The sequence below is a fragment of the Carassius gibelio genome, chromosome B22 (assembly GCF_023724105.1).
Source record: "Carassius gibelio isolate Cgi1373 ecotype wild population from Czech Republic chromosome B22, carGib1.2-hapl.c, whole genome shotgun sequence".
NCBI classification, from domain to species: Eukaryota; Metazoa; Chordata; class Actinopteri; order Cypriniformes; family Cyprinidae; genus Carassius; species Carassius gibelio.
The window spans coordinates 23,173,278-23,190,601 of NC_068417.1; the positions used below are offsets into that span (position 1 = coordinate 23,173,278).

At 36.4% G+C, this 17,324-nt stretch overlaps 2 protein-coding genes, 1 long non-coding RNA gene and 1 pseudogene across 3 annotated transcripts; 3 read left to right on the top strand and 1 right to left on the bottom strand.

Moving 5' to 3' along the window:
- Positions 1-395: 395 nt before the first annotated feature.
- Positions 396-16,055, bottom strand: aox5 (aldehyde oxidase 5). The gene is made up of 35 exons (XM_052589744.1): positions 15,913-16,055; positions 14,956-15,013; positions 14,558-14,654; positions 14,259-14,367; positions 12,971-13,097; positions 12,814-12,875; positions 12,577-12,657; positions 12,354-12,434; positions 12,111-12,252; positions 11,942-12,034; positions 11,701-11,852; positions 11,406-11,499; positions 11,173-11,282; positions 10,758-10,942; positions 10,357-10,519; positions 10,178-10,267; positions 9,925-10,094; positions 5,299-5,425; positions 4,990-5,112; positions 4,766-4,862; positions 4,556-4,680; positions 4,348-4,481; positions 4,063-4,150; positions 3,892-3,978; positions 3,238-3,429; positions 2,823-3,053; positions 2,604-2,699; positions 2,373-2,501; positions 2,222-2,296; positions 2,070-2,122; positions 1,835-1,949; positions 1,560-1,625; positions 1,263-1,451; positions 755-922; positions 396-553 (listed from the first exon to the last, which is right to left on the bottom strand). The coding sequence occupies exons 1-35, from the start codon at positions 16,024-16,026 to the stop codon at positions 503-505; spliced, it is 4,074 nt and encodes a 1,357-aa protein (XP_052445704.1). The 5' UTR covers positions 16,027-16,055; the 3' UTR covers positions 396-502.
- LOC127987432 (uncharacterized) lies at positions 1,119-2,735 on the top strand. The gene is made up of 2 exons (XR_008161207.1): positions 1,119-1,169; positions 1,276-2,735. It is a non-coding gene; the product is annotated as an uncharacterized LOC127987432 (long non-coding RNA).
- On the top strand, positions 5,446-7,058 carry LOC127987430 (hatching enzyme 1.2-like; annotated as a pseudogene).
- Positions 7,196-9,253, top strand: LOC127987427 (hatching enzyme 1.2-like). Its single transcript, XM_052589745.1, has 5 exons — positions 7,196-7,981; positions 8,074-8,149; positions 8,298-8,444; positions 8,524-8,641; positions 8,753-9,253. The coding sequence occupies exons 1-5, from the start codon at positions 7,913-7,915 to the stop codon at positions 9,147-9,149; spliced, it is 807 nt and encodes a 268-aa protein (XP_052445705.1). The 5' UTR covers positions 7,196-7,912; the 3' UTR covers positions 9,150-9,253.
- Positions 16,056-17,324: the final 1,269 nt, after the last annotated feature.

The window sequence follows — 17,324 nt, forward strand, 5'->3', positions numbered from 1 at the left end:
TGGTGAACATGATTTGATGATCTTGAAGGTTCTTTGATCCACAGGAGGCAAATTTGAAGAAATTATAAAATGCACTATAAAACTGTCAAATCACAGTTTTATTATATCTAAACACAAGCCACCTGATTCAACACCCAACTATTATTAGCTGTTTGCCAAACGATGATCTACTAAAAAAAAAAAAAAAATAAAAAAAACATGCATGCAATCATATCTCAAGAACTATTTATTGTTATTCAAGATTATTATTAACATTTTTATTTTAATCTCACATAAATCAGTTCACGTGACACTTAGGATTTGCTTTAACAGTTATTATAATAAATGTGAATGAAATAAATCTACATCCTACTACTGACTAAGAAAGTTCCTTATTGCCTATATTAAACATTAACTGCATAATAAAAATATTAAGGAAGCCTGATATCCAGTTCATGAGCTCAAAGTCTCAATGAAAAGGAAGTGACAGCTTGTTTAAATGATGCATTACAAATGTTTTTCTTCACACGTTGATGGCCCAGGGTTTGGTTTTTACTTTCCTGTCTGGTGGATTCTGTTTGAGAGAGAGAGAGAGAGAGAGAGAGAGAGAGAGAAAGTAAATTATAAAATCGTAAATTTATTTATAGGAGCTAGTAATAATATGAAAAATACAATCTAGTAAGTGTATTATAGTGTATTATAATATATTAAAAACAAAAATGTAGATTTTTAAAATTATGAATATGCATTTACTCTATTAACAATGTTCACCCACCATCCTGGTAAAGCAGTCTTCACAGGCCATACGTATCTTTTCTGCAGTAGCAGGAGAAGAGAAAGGAAAACTCTCGCTCAGGCCTCTCTCTCTCCTTGCGGCTGCAATTGCTTCTTTAATGGCGAAAAACAAAGTGCAGCCGAAAAACACAGGAGGTTCCCCGATCCCCTATAAAAAAAAAAAAAAAAACCTTTATAACCAATATTTCAACAAATGATAAAATCCCACTGTTCATAAATATCCTGTTTTATTCAGAATGTCAGATTACTGAAGAAGTAGAGGTTGCAAACGTTGTTTAATGTGCTCAAATGATTGAAGTCTGCTGTTAACCTGCTTGACCTGAAGAGGTTTCTTTTTAATCATAGAAGCCTAGACACAATTTGGTAATTGTTATGTCTGCAGTTATCACTGAAAGGTAAATATTGCTAGTTATTTGCTATTTATTTTTACTTAAACAGCTTTGATTTTATTTGAACTTGTGTTGACATTCAGGTTTTTTTTATCTTACCTTTGATGAGTAGATGGCGTGAGGATTGTCTGCGTTCCTCAGCAGGTGGACGTTAAGCTGAGGAGGGATGTCACACAGAGCTGGGATTTTATACCGAGAGGGTCCCCTGGTCAACAACACACCCTCAGGAGAAAACTGCAACTCCTCTATAGTATAGAGCCCAATTCCCTGGACAAAACCTCCCTCCACCTGTAAACGCACACATTTATCAATATCTGTAGTTTATGGTCACTTATTTATACCCTAATTACCTAAACCGTTTTTATCTGAGGTACAATAATAACATATCTTAAATACCTGTCCAACATCTAGAGCAGGGTTTATGCTCCGGCCAACATCCATCACGATGTCAGTTCTAATGTTCTGTAAAATATAATTTCACAGTCCACAAAATTGTCATATTCAAACTGTAAATGTGCCCACAATCTGAAAAATTGCATCTTTATGAATCCAAGCCATAGACACACGTCAATAACTGCTCATGAATCTTTACTGATATGATATCTAAGTTACATAGCCAAATCATATTAGTATTTATGAATATAAATGACAAAAAAGAAAAAGACAAGCACCTTGTGATCTCCTGTCAAGCAGTCGATTTCCACCTCTGAGCAACAGGCCCCGAAAGTAAAGTAGTAGTACGCGTTGCCTTCACTCTTTTCCCAGTCAACACTGGTATGGGGACCCCTGGTATAAGCAAATTGTTTATAAAATTGAATATTTATTTATTATTAAGACACTTTAACAGTATGTAATCCCAGATAACTAAATAATTTGCTTTACGCTAGTACAAGATTAAATACATACATAAAGAAACCTGTTGCTGACAAACTGATCTTCTGGCAATATGCTTCCACAACCTGGAAACATAACAGCAATTAAGTGATTTTCGTTTGTCTGTCCATCAATAATTCAGTTTGTATTAAACAGTTGAGTACTTGCATGTCACTCTTACTAACCAGTTGTTGCCAGGTGAATTGGGGATGTTTCTTTATGAGTGGCTCCAGACGTCTCATCAGTTTCTCACAGCCATCCTTGATGCAAAATAGTACAATTTCAGTCGTGAAAAAGACATTTGTATAAATACTAAATCAGTTACTGTTCCTATACCTTGACTGCCATCCCGACAGCATCCGTGCCAAAGGATGCAGCAGATGGCGCAGCATTGGGCACATTTCCTGTGCAGGTCTCCTTGATGTGGATCGAAGACATTGGAACCTTCAGAATGCGACTTGCAATCTGCAATTTGAAAGTGAAGGTTGACAATAGCAATATTTAAGTGGCATAGTTCATGTAATATTTGTATTTGAATCCATTGTTCAACACTGAGACTCATCGCACCTGTATGGCTTTGGTGTTGATACCTTGACCCATCTCGGTTCCTCCATGTGAGATCAGAACCGATCCATCTTTGTAGATGTTTACCAATGCTGCTCCCTGTAATTAGTTCCAAATAAATGGTCCAATATTGGATATTCTTTGTAGTAGTATTGACGTGAAAAGTGATAGTGTGAACTAAACTGCACCATTTTATGTGTTGTAATGCACGTTTTCACCCACCTGGTTGTAGAAACCTTTTGAGAACCCAATTCCAAATTTCTGTGGGACAATGGAGATCCCTCTCTTCTTCCAGTGGTTGTGAGCATTAAACTGCTTGATAGACAGGCATCGATGGGCGTAGTCCGATTTCTCAAGACACTCATTCCAGCACCGTACCATGTCACAGGGAGAAAAGAGCTGCTTGTGGTGGGTGTAGCATTTCTCGTCCTTGTACATGTTAATGTCTCTCACCTGTACAATAGATGTATATATTTTAGATTGTGTATTTAGAGAGTTTAAATGAAAACAACTGTAGTCATGATCTGACTACAGTTGTAGTTTTTTTTAACATACTTTTTTTTGGTTGCCAGTTAAAATCTTAACCCATTAAGACTGTTTGAATACCGTTTAATCAACTTTAAGTATTTAATCCCACCTGATGTGCAGGTAAGCCACACCTGACAGCCACCTCATGTAACACGCTCTCAATGATGGTCAACCCTTGAGGTCCACCAAAGCCTCGGAAGGCTGTATAGGATGGTAAGTAAGTCTTGCACACCAGTCCACGTCCTCGTAGATTCGGAATCTTGTAGCCATTATCCATGTGAAGGAGAGCTTTCTCCATGATCTGGAAGTAAATGACAAAAGATACAATGTATGTGACTTAGAGACTGACCTATTGTGAAGGCTTACTATATGTACGGTACGGCTGAGCATTGGTTCTCTCGCTCTCAGTTATTTTGCTTCTACTAGCTGTTTATTATAGTAGGTATGCAAAGCAGAGAGACATATGTAGGATACCCTCTATTGGAGACTGTGCGGGAATATGCAGCTCATTTGCATTTAAAGTGATAAACACCGAAGGAGCTCTGATTTTAGAATCGCCTCAAAAAAGGCAAATTCCAGATGTTATTTTGAGCTAAAATTTCACTGACACATTCTCGGGAAACCCAAAACCAATAATACACAGTGTATAAAGGGGCATAATAGGCGCCCTTTAAGGTAACCTAGCTCAAAGTTCCAAGGATTGGTAATTTATAAATTTAAAGCATTTCATTTTTTCTGGTTTAAGTCTTGAAAACCAACATACAAAAGAGGATTCATCTAGAGTGCATCCTCCATTACTGTAGTATGTGATATCAGCAGCCAAGATTGTTCCATCATTCAAGTATCCAACCTGTAGGGAAAAGGCAGAACATAAGCTGTTGTTTTGTTGCACATTTATCCAGTCAAAATACTGTTACCAATAGTGACACATTACCTTGTACTTTCCCAAGAAAGGAGACCTGCCACTGGTGATTAGCATGTCATCTTCACGTTCTAGTACACATCGCACAGCACGGCCAGTCCTGTGGTTAAATTTGAGTGTACAGACAGTGTACTTAGCTTTAGCATTGTGTAAAAAAAAACAAAAACTTTCATAGTATACTATCTTTGCATTCCACAGAAACAAGTAAACAGCATTTAAGATAAGCAATAAAGGAAAATACACAAGCAAATAAATAAGAGTTCTTCTATAAAAGATACAAGTCTCATTTTGCCATACTTGTAAGCAGCTGTAGCAGCGATGGCGGATAATGATGCAATCTTCATGACTTTACCCCCAAATCCACCTCCTAGCCTCTTCACATGACACGTGATCTTATTGGAGTCAATTCCGAGAGTGATGCCCACCACTTCCTGTTAAAAGTAGGAAATTAGTCCAACAATTGAGTAATAAACTCATCAGTTTATATCCATGGAGCAATACAGACCTGAGTATAAGCTGCGTGCTGACTGGCAACATAAAGCTCCAGTTCACCAGCCTCTTGCTTAGGAATCGCAACCAGTCCCTGAGTTTCCATGTAAAAATGTTCCTGACCACCCATATACAGCTCACCTGGGAAGTATGTAAAAAATTCAAATATTATACAAGTATTTTACATGGAGCGATTCAAATTAGATTCAGATTTAATTGTACAAACCCTGAAGTATGTGGTCTGCTTTCTCAAACCCTTCTTCCACATTTCCTCTTTCCAGTTTTCTCTTGGGATCAAAAAATGACTGGTGTTCTATGGCCTCCTTAATAAAAAAATAAATAAAAAAAATGTTGAAGTGATGTTGAAGTAGAATTAGATAAACCTGCTACTTCTCGCCTTTTGATTAGCACTCCATTATAAATTATTTACTGCACATGATTTACAAATACCTCTATAGTGAAAAAGACAGGTTGGATGTCCTCGTATGATATGGCCACCTGCTCAGCTGCTCGTTTGGCTTGTTCTCTGGTTTCAGCCACGATGGCACCAATAATCTGCCCTACACAAATGACCTGCAAAGGGCAAACCGCCAAGACACAACATTGCAATGTACCTGAAATGCAAAATAAGCATTCTTGACTTAGGAGTACTAACAACTACTAATGCACAGTATAGTAAGGCTTGAATAATATAATCTGAGATATGAATCATTTAATATTCCGATGTTTCTTTAAAACAGATACTATTTATTGTGGTACCTCCTCTTCAGCAAAAAGCTCCTCTGGGTTGTTGAACCAGAGTCTTTGATTCTGACCAGGGACATCCTTGGCAGAGATGAAGGTGACCACTCCAGGCATGGCTAGAGCTACCGATGCATCTATAGAGCTGATGTAAAGATAATAAAGTTGAGACAATGAGATTTGGATTGTCAAAGAAATAAAAAATTGTCCAGCCCATACACTCTATAAATTAGATAAACAAGGTGGAGTACCTCCCTTTATTTTGCAAGGCTTTGGACTTAACGGAGTGTGTACTCCCTTTGGTTAAACACATTAGTCTCTGGACACTAAGACCCTATCCATAATCCACCAGTAGACCCACCTACTCAGGTGAATATAAAGTCCTGGTCTGACAGCACAAAGACACAAGCTCAGCACAAAAGCATCCTGAATATCTCTACACACTGAGACGACATGGACACAAGAGCCTCTCTCTCCATTCTGCTGCTGCTGTTTGGCATCTCGCAGGCGTCTTCTCTCATGGTAAGATCGGGTAGACTTTCCCTTAAATTATGAATGTTCCTAAAAAAGTAATTTTATCTTCTCTGTTTCTGCCTCCAGGAGGAAAGGTTTGAAGGAGTGTTTGTGTCAGAGCCTGAACCTCTGGACATCACTACAAGGATTTTGTAGTCCAACAATGGTCAGGCACCTTGTAGATTTCTTATGAATTCATCAATGTGTTTCAGAGAATAGTGGTAAACTGTAGTCAATATATATAGGTATGTTTTACTATTTCATCAATATGTTTCTCTTTAAATACAGGATCTTCTGAAGTCTTGATTGAAGGAGATTTGGTGTTTCCCAAAACCAGAAATGCTCTCTACTGCTTTAACAACAACTGTTTCTGGAAGAAAAACTCTAACAACATAGTGGAGGTCCCTTACGTCGTGAGCAGTGAATTCTGTGAGTGAATCTCCTTCATTCATTGAACATATCTATGATTCATGTAGATCTCATTTTAAATCTCTCGTCCTTTTTGTTTGCAGCCAGTTATGAGTGATCAGTGATTGCGAACGCCATGTCCACCTTTCACTCCAAAACCTGCATCCGCTTTGTGGCCAGATCAACTCAGGCCGACTACATCAGTATTGAGAACAAAGATGGGTGAGAGCAGTCATACCTTCTGGATTATGTTTACCAACTTTAAATCAGATTGATATTTTCTAACATCTCTTATTACTCTCCTCTCAGGTGCTACTCTTCTCTTGGCAGAACTGGTGGCAAGCAGGTGGTCTCTTACAACAGACAAGGCTGTGTGTATAACGGCATCGTTCAGCATGAGCTTAATCATGCCCTGGGCTTTTACCACGAGCAAACCAGGAGCGATCGTGACCAGTACGTCAAGATCAACTGGGAGAACATCTCTCCTGATATGGCCTACAACTTCCAGAAACAAAACACCAACAACCAAAACACTCCATACGACTACGGCTCCGTCATGCACTATGGAAAAACCGCCTTCTCCATCCAGCCCGGGCTGGAAACTATCACACCCATTCCTGATAGAACAGTGAAAATTGGACAGAGACAGGGAATGTCCAACATCGACATCCTGAGGATCAACAAGCTTTATGGATGCTGAGGATGAGTTTTAAATGCATTTGGTATGTCAGATAATTTAATATAGTACTCATTCCAGTCAATGGAAAATCGAATGATGTGATGGTATTTGTCTTTTGTTGGTGTGTAATTTCTGTAATGTGTGGCTGAGTAAGGACAAATCAAGTTAATAAAAAATTTAACATGCAGTAATTTATTTATTTATTTATTTCTTAAAATCTGATGTCATAAATTATCAGAAGACACATGTTTGCTTAGCTTTTATTTTGTCTTCCGGCATAGTTGGGTAGCAATGGCATATGCTAGAATGAAAAGGTGTGTGCTGACTGTCATAACAAAACAAAGCTTATGGAAGACAGAGATTTAAGCTCCAGGACAGAGCAAATCCTCTTTTACTCTTGGTCAACACCCAAATTCTCTCATTTTGTCGCAAATAACAAGTACAACTGGATTCACTAAATCACTCAGATTTATTTTCATTTTAAATGTATTATGTATTGTAATACATTTAAAAGACTTGTATTTGTCTTTAAATTTAAAAGCAAATAAAAAAGTAAAGTAACCTTAACCTTTTGTAAAAATTTGCCAAGAAAGGGCTAGGGTTAGTGTTAGTTGGAAGACTAAAGGAATATTGGGTACATTTAGGTGGTAGTAAATACCAAATGATGATGAGCTGAACTATGACATCTACTCCTCAACTCAAGATGACGCACATTTTGTATTCATTTATTGTAAATCTGTCTCGAGAGAACTTTAAGTTTTGACAACACACCCTGTTTACCACAGTTTTGGGTCTGTTCTTACAGTTTAAAAATTAAATTTGTTAATTTCAGTGGATTAGTGAAACAATATGTGCTTTCTCTGGTTGTGCAAGTTTTTGGATTAACACGTAAATTCAGACAATCCTTCCGTTAGACTGAGGTTCAACGCCTGGTTGACCCACCTACATAGGTTAATATAAAGTTCAGATTCAACCACGCAGTCACCAAATTTCAGCTCAGGAGCATTCTGAACATCTCAACACACAGACGACATGGAACCAAGAGCCTCCCACTACATTCTGCTGCTGTTGGTTGGCATTTCCTTGGCGAATCCTGTCAGGGTAAGATTCTAGTCTAGTCTCTCAATGCACAGAGATAAACTTTCATTGTAAGAGTAATATACATTTCAACTTTTCTTTTTTGTCATAATCAGAAGCCTGGCCCTCCTGCATTCCAACCAATACCTGGAAATGTTGACATCACTTCAAAGTTTCTGGAGACCAACAAAGGTCAGGCATCTAGTAGATTCCTCTGAAGGGTTCCATAAAATTGGGCAGTATATCTAAAATGTGTTAGAACGTGCACATATTGAGTCCTTTCATTAAAAAGCAAAAAACAAAAATTTTTTTTTTTTTTTTTTTTTTTTTTTTACTTCAGGATCTTCCGAACACCTTCTTGAAGGAGATCTGCTGTTTCCCAAAATCAAAAATGCTCTCTACTGCCTCAACAACAACAACAACTGTTTTTGGAAGAAAAACTCTAGCAACCTAGTGGAGGTCCCTTACACACTGAGCAGTGAATACTGTAAGTGAATCACTTTCAGTCATTAAGCATATGCATTTAACTTGTATAATTTTTTTTGTTTGTTTTATTTTGTTTGCAGCCTCTACTGACATCTCAATTATTAAGAATGCCATGTCTACCTTTCACAACAAGACTTGCATTCGCTTCATACCCAGATTAAATCAAACTGACTACATCAGTATTGAGAACAAAGATGGGTGAGGACAATTATACTACACAAACACATTTAACTGGCTTAGCAGAAACTCTTTCACAATGTGTAGCTTTTTAACAAAGAGTGATAATATATTAATTCTATTTTCTGTTAGGTGCTACTCTTATCTTGGTAGAATTGGTGGCAAACAGGTGGTCTCCTTCAAGAGGCAAGGCTGTGTATATCACGGCATCATTCAGCATGAGCTCAATCATGCCCTGGGCTTCTACCATGAGCACACCAGGAGCGATCGTGACAAGTATGTTAAGATCAACTGGGAGTATGTCCCAACTGATAAGGCCAGCAACTTCCAAATACAGAACACCAACAATCAAAACACCACATATGACTACAGCTCCATAATGCACTATGGAAGAACAGCCTTCACCACCCAAGCTGGAAAGGACACCATCACTCCCATTCCTGATGCAACTGTGGCAATCGGACAGAGGCAGGATATGTCTAACCTTGACATCCTTAGGATCAACAAGCTTTATGGATGTGTTGTTTGAAATAATTGAATACGGTTTACCCATCCACAGATTATTAATGTAAATGGTGATGGTCTTTGTCTTTCATGGTTTTTCCTAAATGATGTTGGGGGGATAAAGCAAATAAAACTTCAAAATGAAACATGAGCCTTAATTTCTTATAAAAAATAGTTTTTTATATATAGAAAAAGTCCAAATAGTGTAAGTTTGATGTCACTTAGATGGCGTAATTCAAACAATAATGTAAGATTATAGCAGTGATATCTGCAAAGTATCAACATATTTACTGAAAATTACAAAACTAGAGGGTTTTGACTGAGAAAATCCTCAGCAGACAAACATAATCACATCTTTACTAACTAGAAAAAAAAAAAAGAAGAAGAAGAAAAAGGTAGTACTTTTTCAAAGTTCCGGAACTTTTGGGGGCGGGACTTGGGCGCTAAACATGCTGATTGGTTGACTTCACGCAGCATTGTGATTTCAACCACCATTTATTCAGATTTTTTTTTCAAAATATTACTGTTATTGTGTAAATCAGACAGAAGCAGGGAATGTCCAAGACCGACATCCTGAGGATCAACAAGCTGTAGGGATGCAAAATTTACATGAAGAAGAGGAATAATTAAACATGTAGCATGTGCCTGTAGATGAAAAAGTGGATTCCTTGTCTAATGATGGTGTTCAAGTTTGGGAAGGTTTGATAGTGTTGGTAAAAATAAAATGAAACAAAATGATCACATATTTGTTGTTTAAATATGCTATTCCATGAATAATTAACTAATTTATTTCCACTTACATGATCTTTGCATGAGGCCTGGTGCTGGTTACCATGGAAACAAAAAGTTCTCCTTTAACAGATGGAATGTCATCATAATATACAGCTTCTCCTGTAGCTTGCTGAAGGGCAGCCTGGTGTACTTTGGGTCGTCCCACCGGGTCATTAGAAGATTGAGTCTCTGGTACAAGCTATAATTTCATTGGTAATGAGAATGTTGTTAATCACACTTAATAAGAAAATGCAAGCTTTGTTTTAAGTCAGGTCTGCCTACCTGGAAAGAATGGTTTCCTTGTGGCACCTCATTTTTGAAGGGTTTTAATGCGCTGAGATACTCTAATGGCAAATCATTCATGCCAACCTCCTTAAGTGACAACATAAGAAAAAAGAACAATTGAAGTTGCTATTAAGAAAATTGTTCTGCTTTTAAACTAATAATTGTCATAATCATACCTTCTGTTGGAGCTCCAGCAGCACTTGCATGTAAAACTTGAAAAAGAAGCTGAGTACTAGAGCCTTGCGATACTCTTCCTTTCCACCAGGGGCAGTAGGGGGAATACAAATTTCTTCTTCTAAGAGTTGCGTTCCCCCTACCAGAAGTTTCTCATCCCATTTACTGCAAAGCAAAAATCAGTGTTCAATGACTGTGATGTATGCAATTAAGCAACACAATATAATACAAGTAGCGATATTTACCAGATTTGTTTTAGTTTTTTTTGTTAATTTAATGGTTAATTGTTGGCTTTTCTTTTTCTAAGCAATGTATTTGTTACCTTTAGTAAAATAGTGTACAGTCTGTTCTCTCATATACAATATTTTGAATGTGAGTTATGAAGACCTTTAGATAGATGTACCTTCCCATAAGCTCTTTACAGGTGAGTCTGGCTTTTACCAGAGTGGGTCCCACACCTCCATAAAAAATGTCTAGGTTTTCCACTACATTTGAGTCATGTCTGAATGCCACCTTCATGCCAGAATTCACTATGGAGAAGGCGAACTCTCTGCGCTGTGCCTGGCGAAATGCTGACACAAACTCCCACTGTAAAGCAAAGGGATAAGCGATTTGCTTTTTTTAGAATGGAAACTGAAACTCATAATGTATTTGTATTGTAAAAATGAATTTGTGGTTAAAAAATTCAGTAGATGGACTTAGCAATGACTAATAGCCTTTTAGGGTAAGTGTGTTTGTTGAATCTTGAATAGATTAGTTATATATGTTTTAGTTCTAGTATTAACTTTAGTCTGAATCCTCCATTTTGATGAACGTACCGGTCTTGAGTGAGGAATTTCAATAGCCAGCAGAATCTCATCTGGTCGTAGAGCTGTTTTACCAAAGTCTGTGAAAAACTCTTCACTTAGACAAATCTCTCGAGCACCATCTGTATTAAAGACCAATGGAAAAATGTAATTCTAAATATAACTTTCCATGTCAAATATATTGGAAACAGAAATTTAGCAAAAAGGCAGATATAGGAAATTTTGTACAAATATAATGGCATTACCATTAGAAACAATGTATAGTGTGCATTCTGCCGCTGCTAGAATGCTGCTCAAGTCATATTTGGGGTTGGCACTCAGGATATTTCCACCAATGGTCTTGAATTTCCAACATAAACAAAGATGTAATGTAGACAAGTAATTAAACACAAATTTGTCATCAAAATTACTTTTGGTCTTATATGAAATGGTAATTTATCATACTTCATTAGCCAACTTAATATTATTTTTGTGTATAAATATTTCAGTCTTTTAGTTCATCAAAATAATTTTTTTTTTTTTTTTTTTTTTGCTACTCACAGCCATGTTGCGTATCTGTTTGCTGGCCAAACTCTGTAATGTTTGAACGAGGGCCTGGTAAACCCTGCTTTTCTCTGGCCCGAGTTCCTCGATTCCTTGCAGAAGGACATCCTTCAAAACAGACAAACTGCATCCTGCCCCTACAGTTACACCTTAATAAAAGAATGTTGTTGTTGATTTTACTTTGAGCTTCAATATTTGCTAATTAAGCATATGAAATGGCAATTTATCCATGATCTACCATTGTTTCTCCATTTGATAGTTCGAAGTTCTGGAATACTTCCACCATAGATCACCAAAGGATGGACAGTTCCCTTCAGATTCATCTTTGGCCCTGTACAAGAACAGAAACAGGTTGGATGGATGGATAGATGGATGAATGGATGGATGAATGGATGGATGCAACCAACCTATGGTTGTGTTCCCAACCAATAGAGGTGCGTTGGGGTATTCAGATTTCAGCTTGATTAAATCTTTCAGATCTGCTGGGGAAATCCACCTGACCTTTTCACCATGGAAGGAAAGTCGTTCAGCTTTTTTCTTTCCCATAATCTGTTGGATATAATGAAAAAAAAAAAAAAAAAAATAAATAAATAGTGGTCTGAAAAGTTCACATTCCTATTAGCTAACAAAAGGACACACAGTTTGCTCACCAGTAACTCTGGGGGAAAGATCAAATCCTGAGTTGGGTCAAGGGGTAAGACATTGTCCATGCTGAAAAGTTCTCCAGATATCTGCCAATAATACCAGTCGTAGAAGAGTTAATAACCTAGGTTCACCAATCTCTGTCTTCTTATAACAATAATGAGATTACTACTGTAAGTAGTGATGATGTGTAAGAAATTATAAGAATTTAAAGTGTAAATATTATCTTACAATTGATTCATTGTTGTGAGAATTGCTGTTTTCCATGCAACATTTTCCATTTCCGTCACCATTTTGGCAAGATATCGGAGTCTGTAAAAATATGAATCATGTCACTAAAGAGCACATAATTGTTTCCTAAAATCAAACTCTAGTTTATACCAAATGTCATGTACAACTTTTTAAAACTGATTTGTAGATATTTGTATTTTTGTAGATTTTCTTTTTCTAAGAGTTAACAGTCCTTACATTGCAGAATGTTTTAAATCCATCAATTATTGGTCGATATCCAGTACAACGGCATAGGTTCCCTTAGAAGAAATAAAACAGAATGTTTAAATTCCCGTTTTCAGTGCTTGAATTCATAATTCTAAAAATGTAAATTAAATCCATGAGTATTAAATACCTCCTAGTGTCTCTCGAATGTCCTCCATGGTGGGCTGTGGGTTATTTCTAAGTAATGTGTACATGGACATCACCATCCCAGGGGTACAAAACCCACACTGAGACCCATGAGCCTTTGCTATACGCTCCTGATGAACAACAAAAGTATCTACAGGTAAATGGTGTGTTCTGGATTACCCATTCAATATATCCAGTGATGGGCAGTAACTAAGTATTTTTACTTCATTACTTAAATACAACTTTCAAGTATCTGACCTTTACTGGAGTATTTTTATTTTGGGATTTTTTTTTACATTTACTTCTCTACATTCCTAAGCATAATATCACACTTTTTTCTCTAACACATTTCAAAAAGACACGTCGTTCCTTGTTATTTTGAACTGGAGAAATCATCACACACTACAAGACGGTGTTCGATTTGTAAAGGAGCTGATACTTTTCAAAAAGCCTGTTAAATGGATTTGCAAACACACTGAACGATTCATTTGTGAATTTTATTGAGCACACTGCAGCTGTTCTTGAGTCAACAACTCACTGATTCAAATGATCTGATCAAAGCGAGTCTCCAGTTTACAATTCACAGAATTCACAAATATTACTCAAAATGAGCCAAGAACAGGAGATCATTGGCACTACTTAAGCATTTATTATTGTAAATAAAAATCATATTTAGATCACAAGTGTCCATTGTTTGCAAAATAAAGCTGCTGTAAAAGGTCTGTTTAAGCCTGCTGTATGAAATGTTTGAATGTGTCCATATTAGTCCATTACCATCTAAATGGGGTAGGTTTTATTTAAAAACTATATGCCCATGCATCTACACCACTGCCGTAGCACTTTCAAATTATGTAAAGTAGTATGTTTGCATAACACTTTTCCTAAAAAGCAAACAAATTTTACCCAGTTTTCAAATCCGATATACTACATGATTTTTTTTTTTTTTTTTCACCTGTTTGTACACCTGAATTATCAGTATAATCAGTGACGTATTTTTTTGCAGGAAGTTGTATAAAATTGAGTATATAAAATGTCAAAAAAAAAAAAAAACATTCATCAATCAGTATGTTTTATTTTTAATACTGAAGTTAAAAAAAATTAAAAAATAAAATAATTTTGTACTTTTACTCAAGTGAAATGGAAATGGAGTATTTCATACTTTTACTGGAGTAATATCTCATTAGGGTATCTGTACTTTTGCTGAAGTACTAGACTTGTGTACTTCGTCCACTTCTGAAAATACTTGTTTTGAAAGATGATTTATAGTTTGTTTGTGAAGGAGAATCTGGTACCTGAACAGGATGTAGTTTCGTATTGGTGCTTCCAATGCCTTCGACGGTCACTACCGCCGCACCATGCAGAGAACAAATGGGCTGTAGACATGCAATTACCGACCAGTGACTGAAGCATGGGTTAAAGATTATTAAACCATATTTATTGATGATTTTTTCATTTAAGAGAGTTACATCTAGAGATGTGTAGCAACATCTGAATGGTTTGATGCAGAAAAACACAGGTAACAAACATTGCTTTGTTTTTTCATCACATCAAGATTTGATGCTGTTAGTTTTGTTATATTAGTGAAAGATACAGCACAGTCTCCTGGATAGGGTCATATCTGGACACCATAACAGTACAGGCCCCACATCCACCTCCACCACAGCCATACTTTGTGCCTGTTAGACCCACTGAACACAAAAACAACACACATTTTATTTTTTATTTTTTCCTGTACAATATGCAAGATACTTAGCCTCTAAGGAAATATGGTGATGGGGAAAAATATAAAATAAGAAAAATGTGCAAATGCAAAGTTTCTTGGGGAACACAAAACTTTTGCAAGAGAACACAAACGCATTGAAATATAATTTTCTCTGCATAACTTAAACACATTTAAGTAAATATTATAAATATATTCAATTTAAGTATAATAAATATACTTAACTTCACCATTATTTTGAGAGCATTGTCATATGGAAATTACCATACCTTTCCTTCGCAGGTAAGCCAGTAACATCTCTTCTGGATCAGCATTCTTCTCCACTATCTTTACATAAAAACAACAAAAACTGACAACCATGGCTCAAATTTTGCAATAACTATCAAGCCAAACATCATTCAGTGTGTGCCACGTGACATGATTGGATTTTGGAGACCAACCTATATATCACATGTGTGACAGATATGTATGTTATGTGTGTGGGAGGGAGAAACACATGATGGACTGTCTAAAGCGTAGAAAATCATTTTCATGGTATCATACTGCATCCAGCTGATTGTCATGTGCCATGATTCTGACATGCATGTTTAGTCATGCCATTTCATCCTGGTTATGTACTATGGTTATTAGAAATCAAAATGTTTAATTGTGTCATGATTTAGACAAACCTGTATGAGTTTCTTTCTTATGTTGAACATTAAAGAAGATATTTTGAACAATGCTGGTTAATCAGTTGTTTGGTCCCTAGTATTTCTTTCCCTACCATGGAATTCAATGGGGAACAACAATTGTTTGGTTCTACACAATATCTTCTTTTGTGTAAAACATAAGAAATAAACGTATACAAGTTTGGAATGACATGAGGTTGCGTAAATGATGAAAAACAAAAGAATTATATGAACTGTCCCTTTACACATTTTGATATTTATCTCAGTAGAAGTAATTATAATAACATCTAAATAACAGGTTTCCTTCTTTCACGATATTAGCAAATTAAGTCAAAAACGTATTTAATATTGTATACTTTTATTTATGAATTAAATCAATATTAAAGCTATAGTAATATACTAATAATATAATGAGCCTAAAAAAAAAAAAAACTATTAAGACAAAAGTCAGGACTTTACCATTTTCAGATAAGACAAATCACACATTGATCAATTTAAATATACAGATCATATACAATAATAATAAAAAAAATATATATATATGTAATGTAAACATACCTTCTTCCCATTAATGTAGAAGACAAGCTCACTGTTCACAGATACAGATGACATGATGAGTTGAGAAGGATCGCAGTGCTCTGTTACTGGAGATGCTCCTGGTTCACTGACCATCAACTGAATGAGCAACTGACTGACTCGCATCACATGTTACAGGCATTGCTTGGTCTTTCATGGTTAAAATACAGGAATGCGTAAAGAAGACATGCATGCATCGGGTTTTTCCTCCAATGTTATATATTTATTTATCCTTAAATCATTCATTACACTTCCTGCTCTCAATTCAATTCAATTCAAGTTTATTTGTATAGTGCTTTTTACAATACAAATCGTTACAAAGCAACTTTACAGAAAATTACATTTCTACAATATTTAGTCGTAGCTTATAAGTCGTGACTCTCAGTTTGTGCACGTATGACAGGATTTTTCAGAAAAATTAATACAAGACGTAGTTAGCCAGATGATGAACATTATTAATAGCAATTCTTATATGATGCAGTCACACTTGTAGCAAGGGATGTAAATCCCGTGGCAAAACATAGAAACAAATAGAGACATCATTAGCATAGCTCCTGGTCCAACAAAGTAAAATTAATTAGTTTAACCCAAGCTAAAGAATAAGAATGCGTATTTGATCAGATGTAACTACACTCAGAATTTAAGAGATACATTATTCGAATGCTTGGCAAAAGAGATGTGTTTTTAATCTAGATTTAAGAGAGAGTGTGTCTGAACCCCGAACATTATCAGGAAGGCTTTTCCAGAGTTTGGGAGCCAAATATGAAAAAGCTCTACCTCCTTTAGTGGACTTTGCTATCCTAGGAACTAACAAAAGTCCAGCGTTTTGTGACCTTAGGGACCGTGATGGATAACGTGGTATAAGGCTAGTTAGGTACACAGGAGCTTAACCATTTGGGGCATTATAGGTAAGTAATGATAATTTGTAACTGATACGGAACTTAAAGGGGGGGTGAAATGCTATTTCAAGCATACTGAGTTTTTTACACTGTTAAAGAGTTGGATTCCCATGCTAAACATGGAAAAGTTTCAAAAATTAAGTTGTACATTTGAAGGAGTATTTCTGTTCCAAAAATACTCCTTCCGGTTTGTCACAAGTTTCTGAAAGTTTTTTTCGAGTATGGCTCTGTGTGACGCTAGATGGAGCGGAATTTCCTTATATGGGTCCTGAGGGCACGTCTGCCGGAAGAGCGCACGCTCCCGTATAGCAGAGCACTGAGAGCACAACAGACATTCACTGATCAGAGCGAGAGCATCGCGAAATGTCAAAAAAAAGCAGTGTGTTTTTGGTTGCCAGGGCAAGACAACCCTGCACAGATTACCAAAAGAAACCTTGTGGATAGACATTATTTTTACATCAACAGAGTTGTGTAAGCATCAACGGAGTTGTGTAA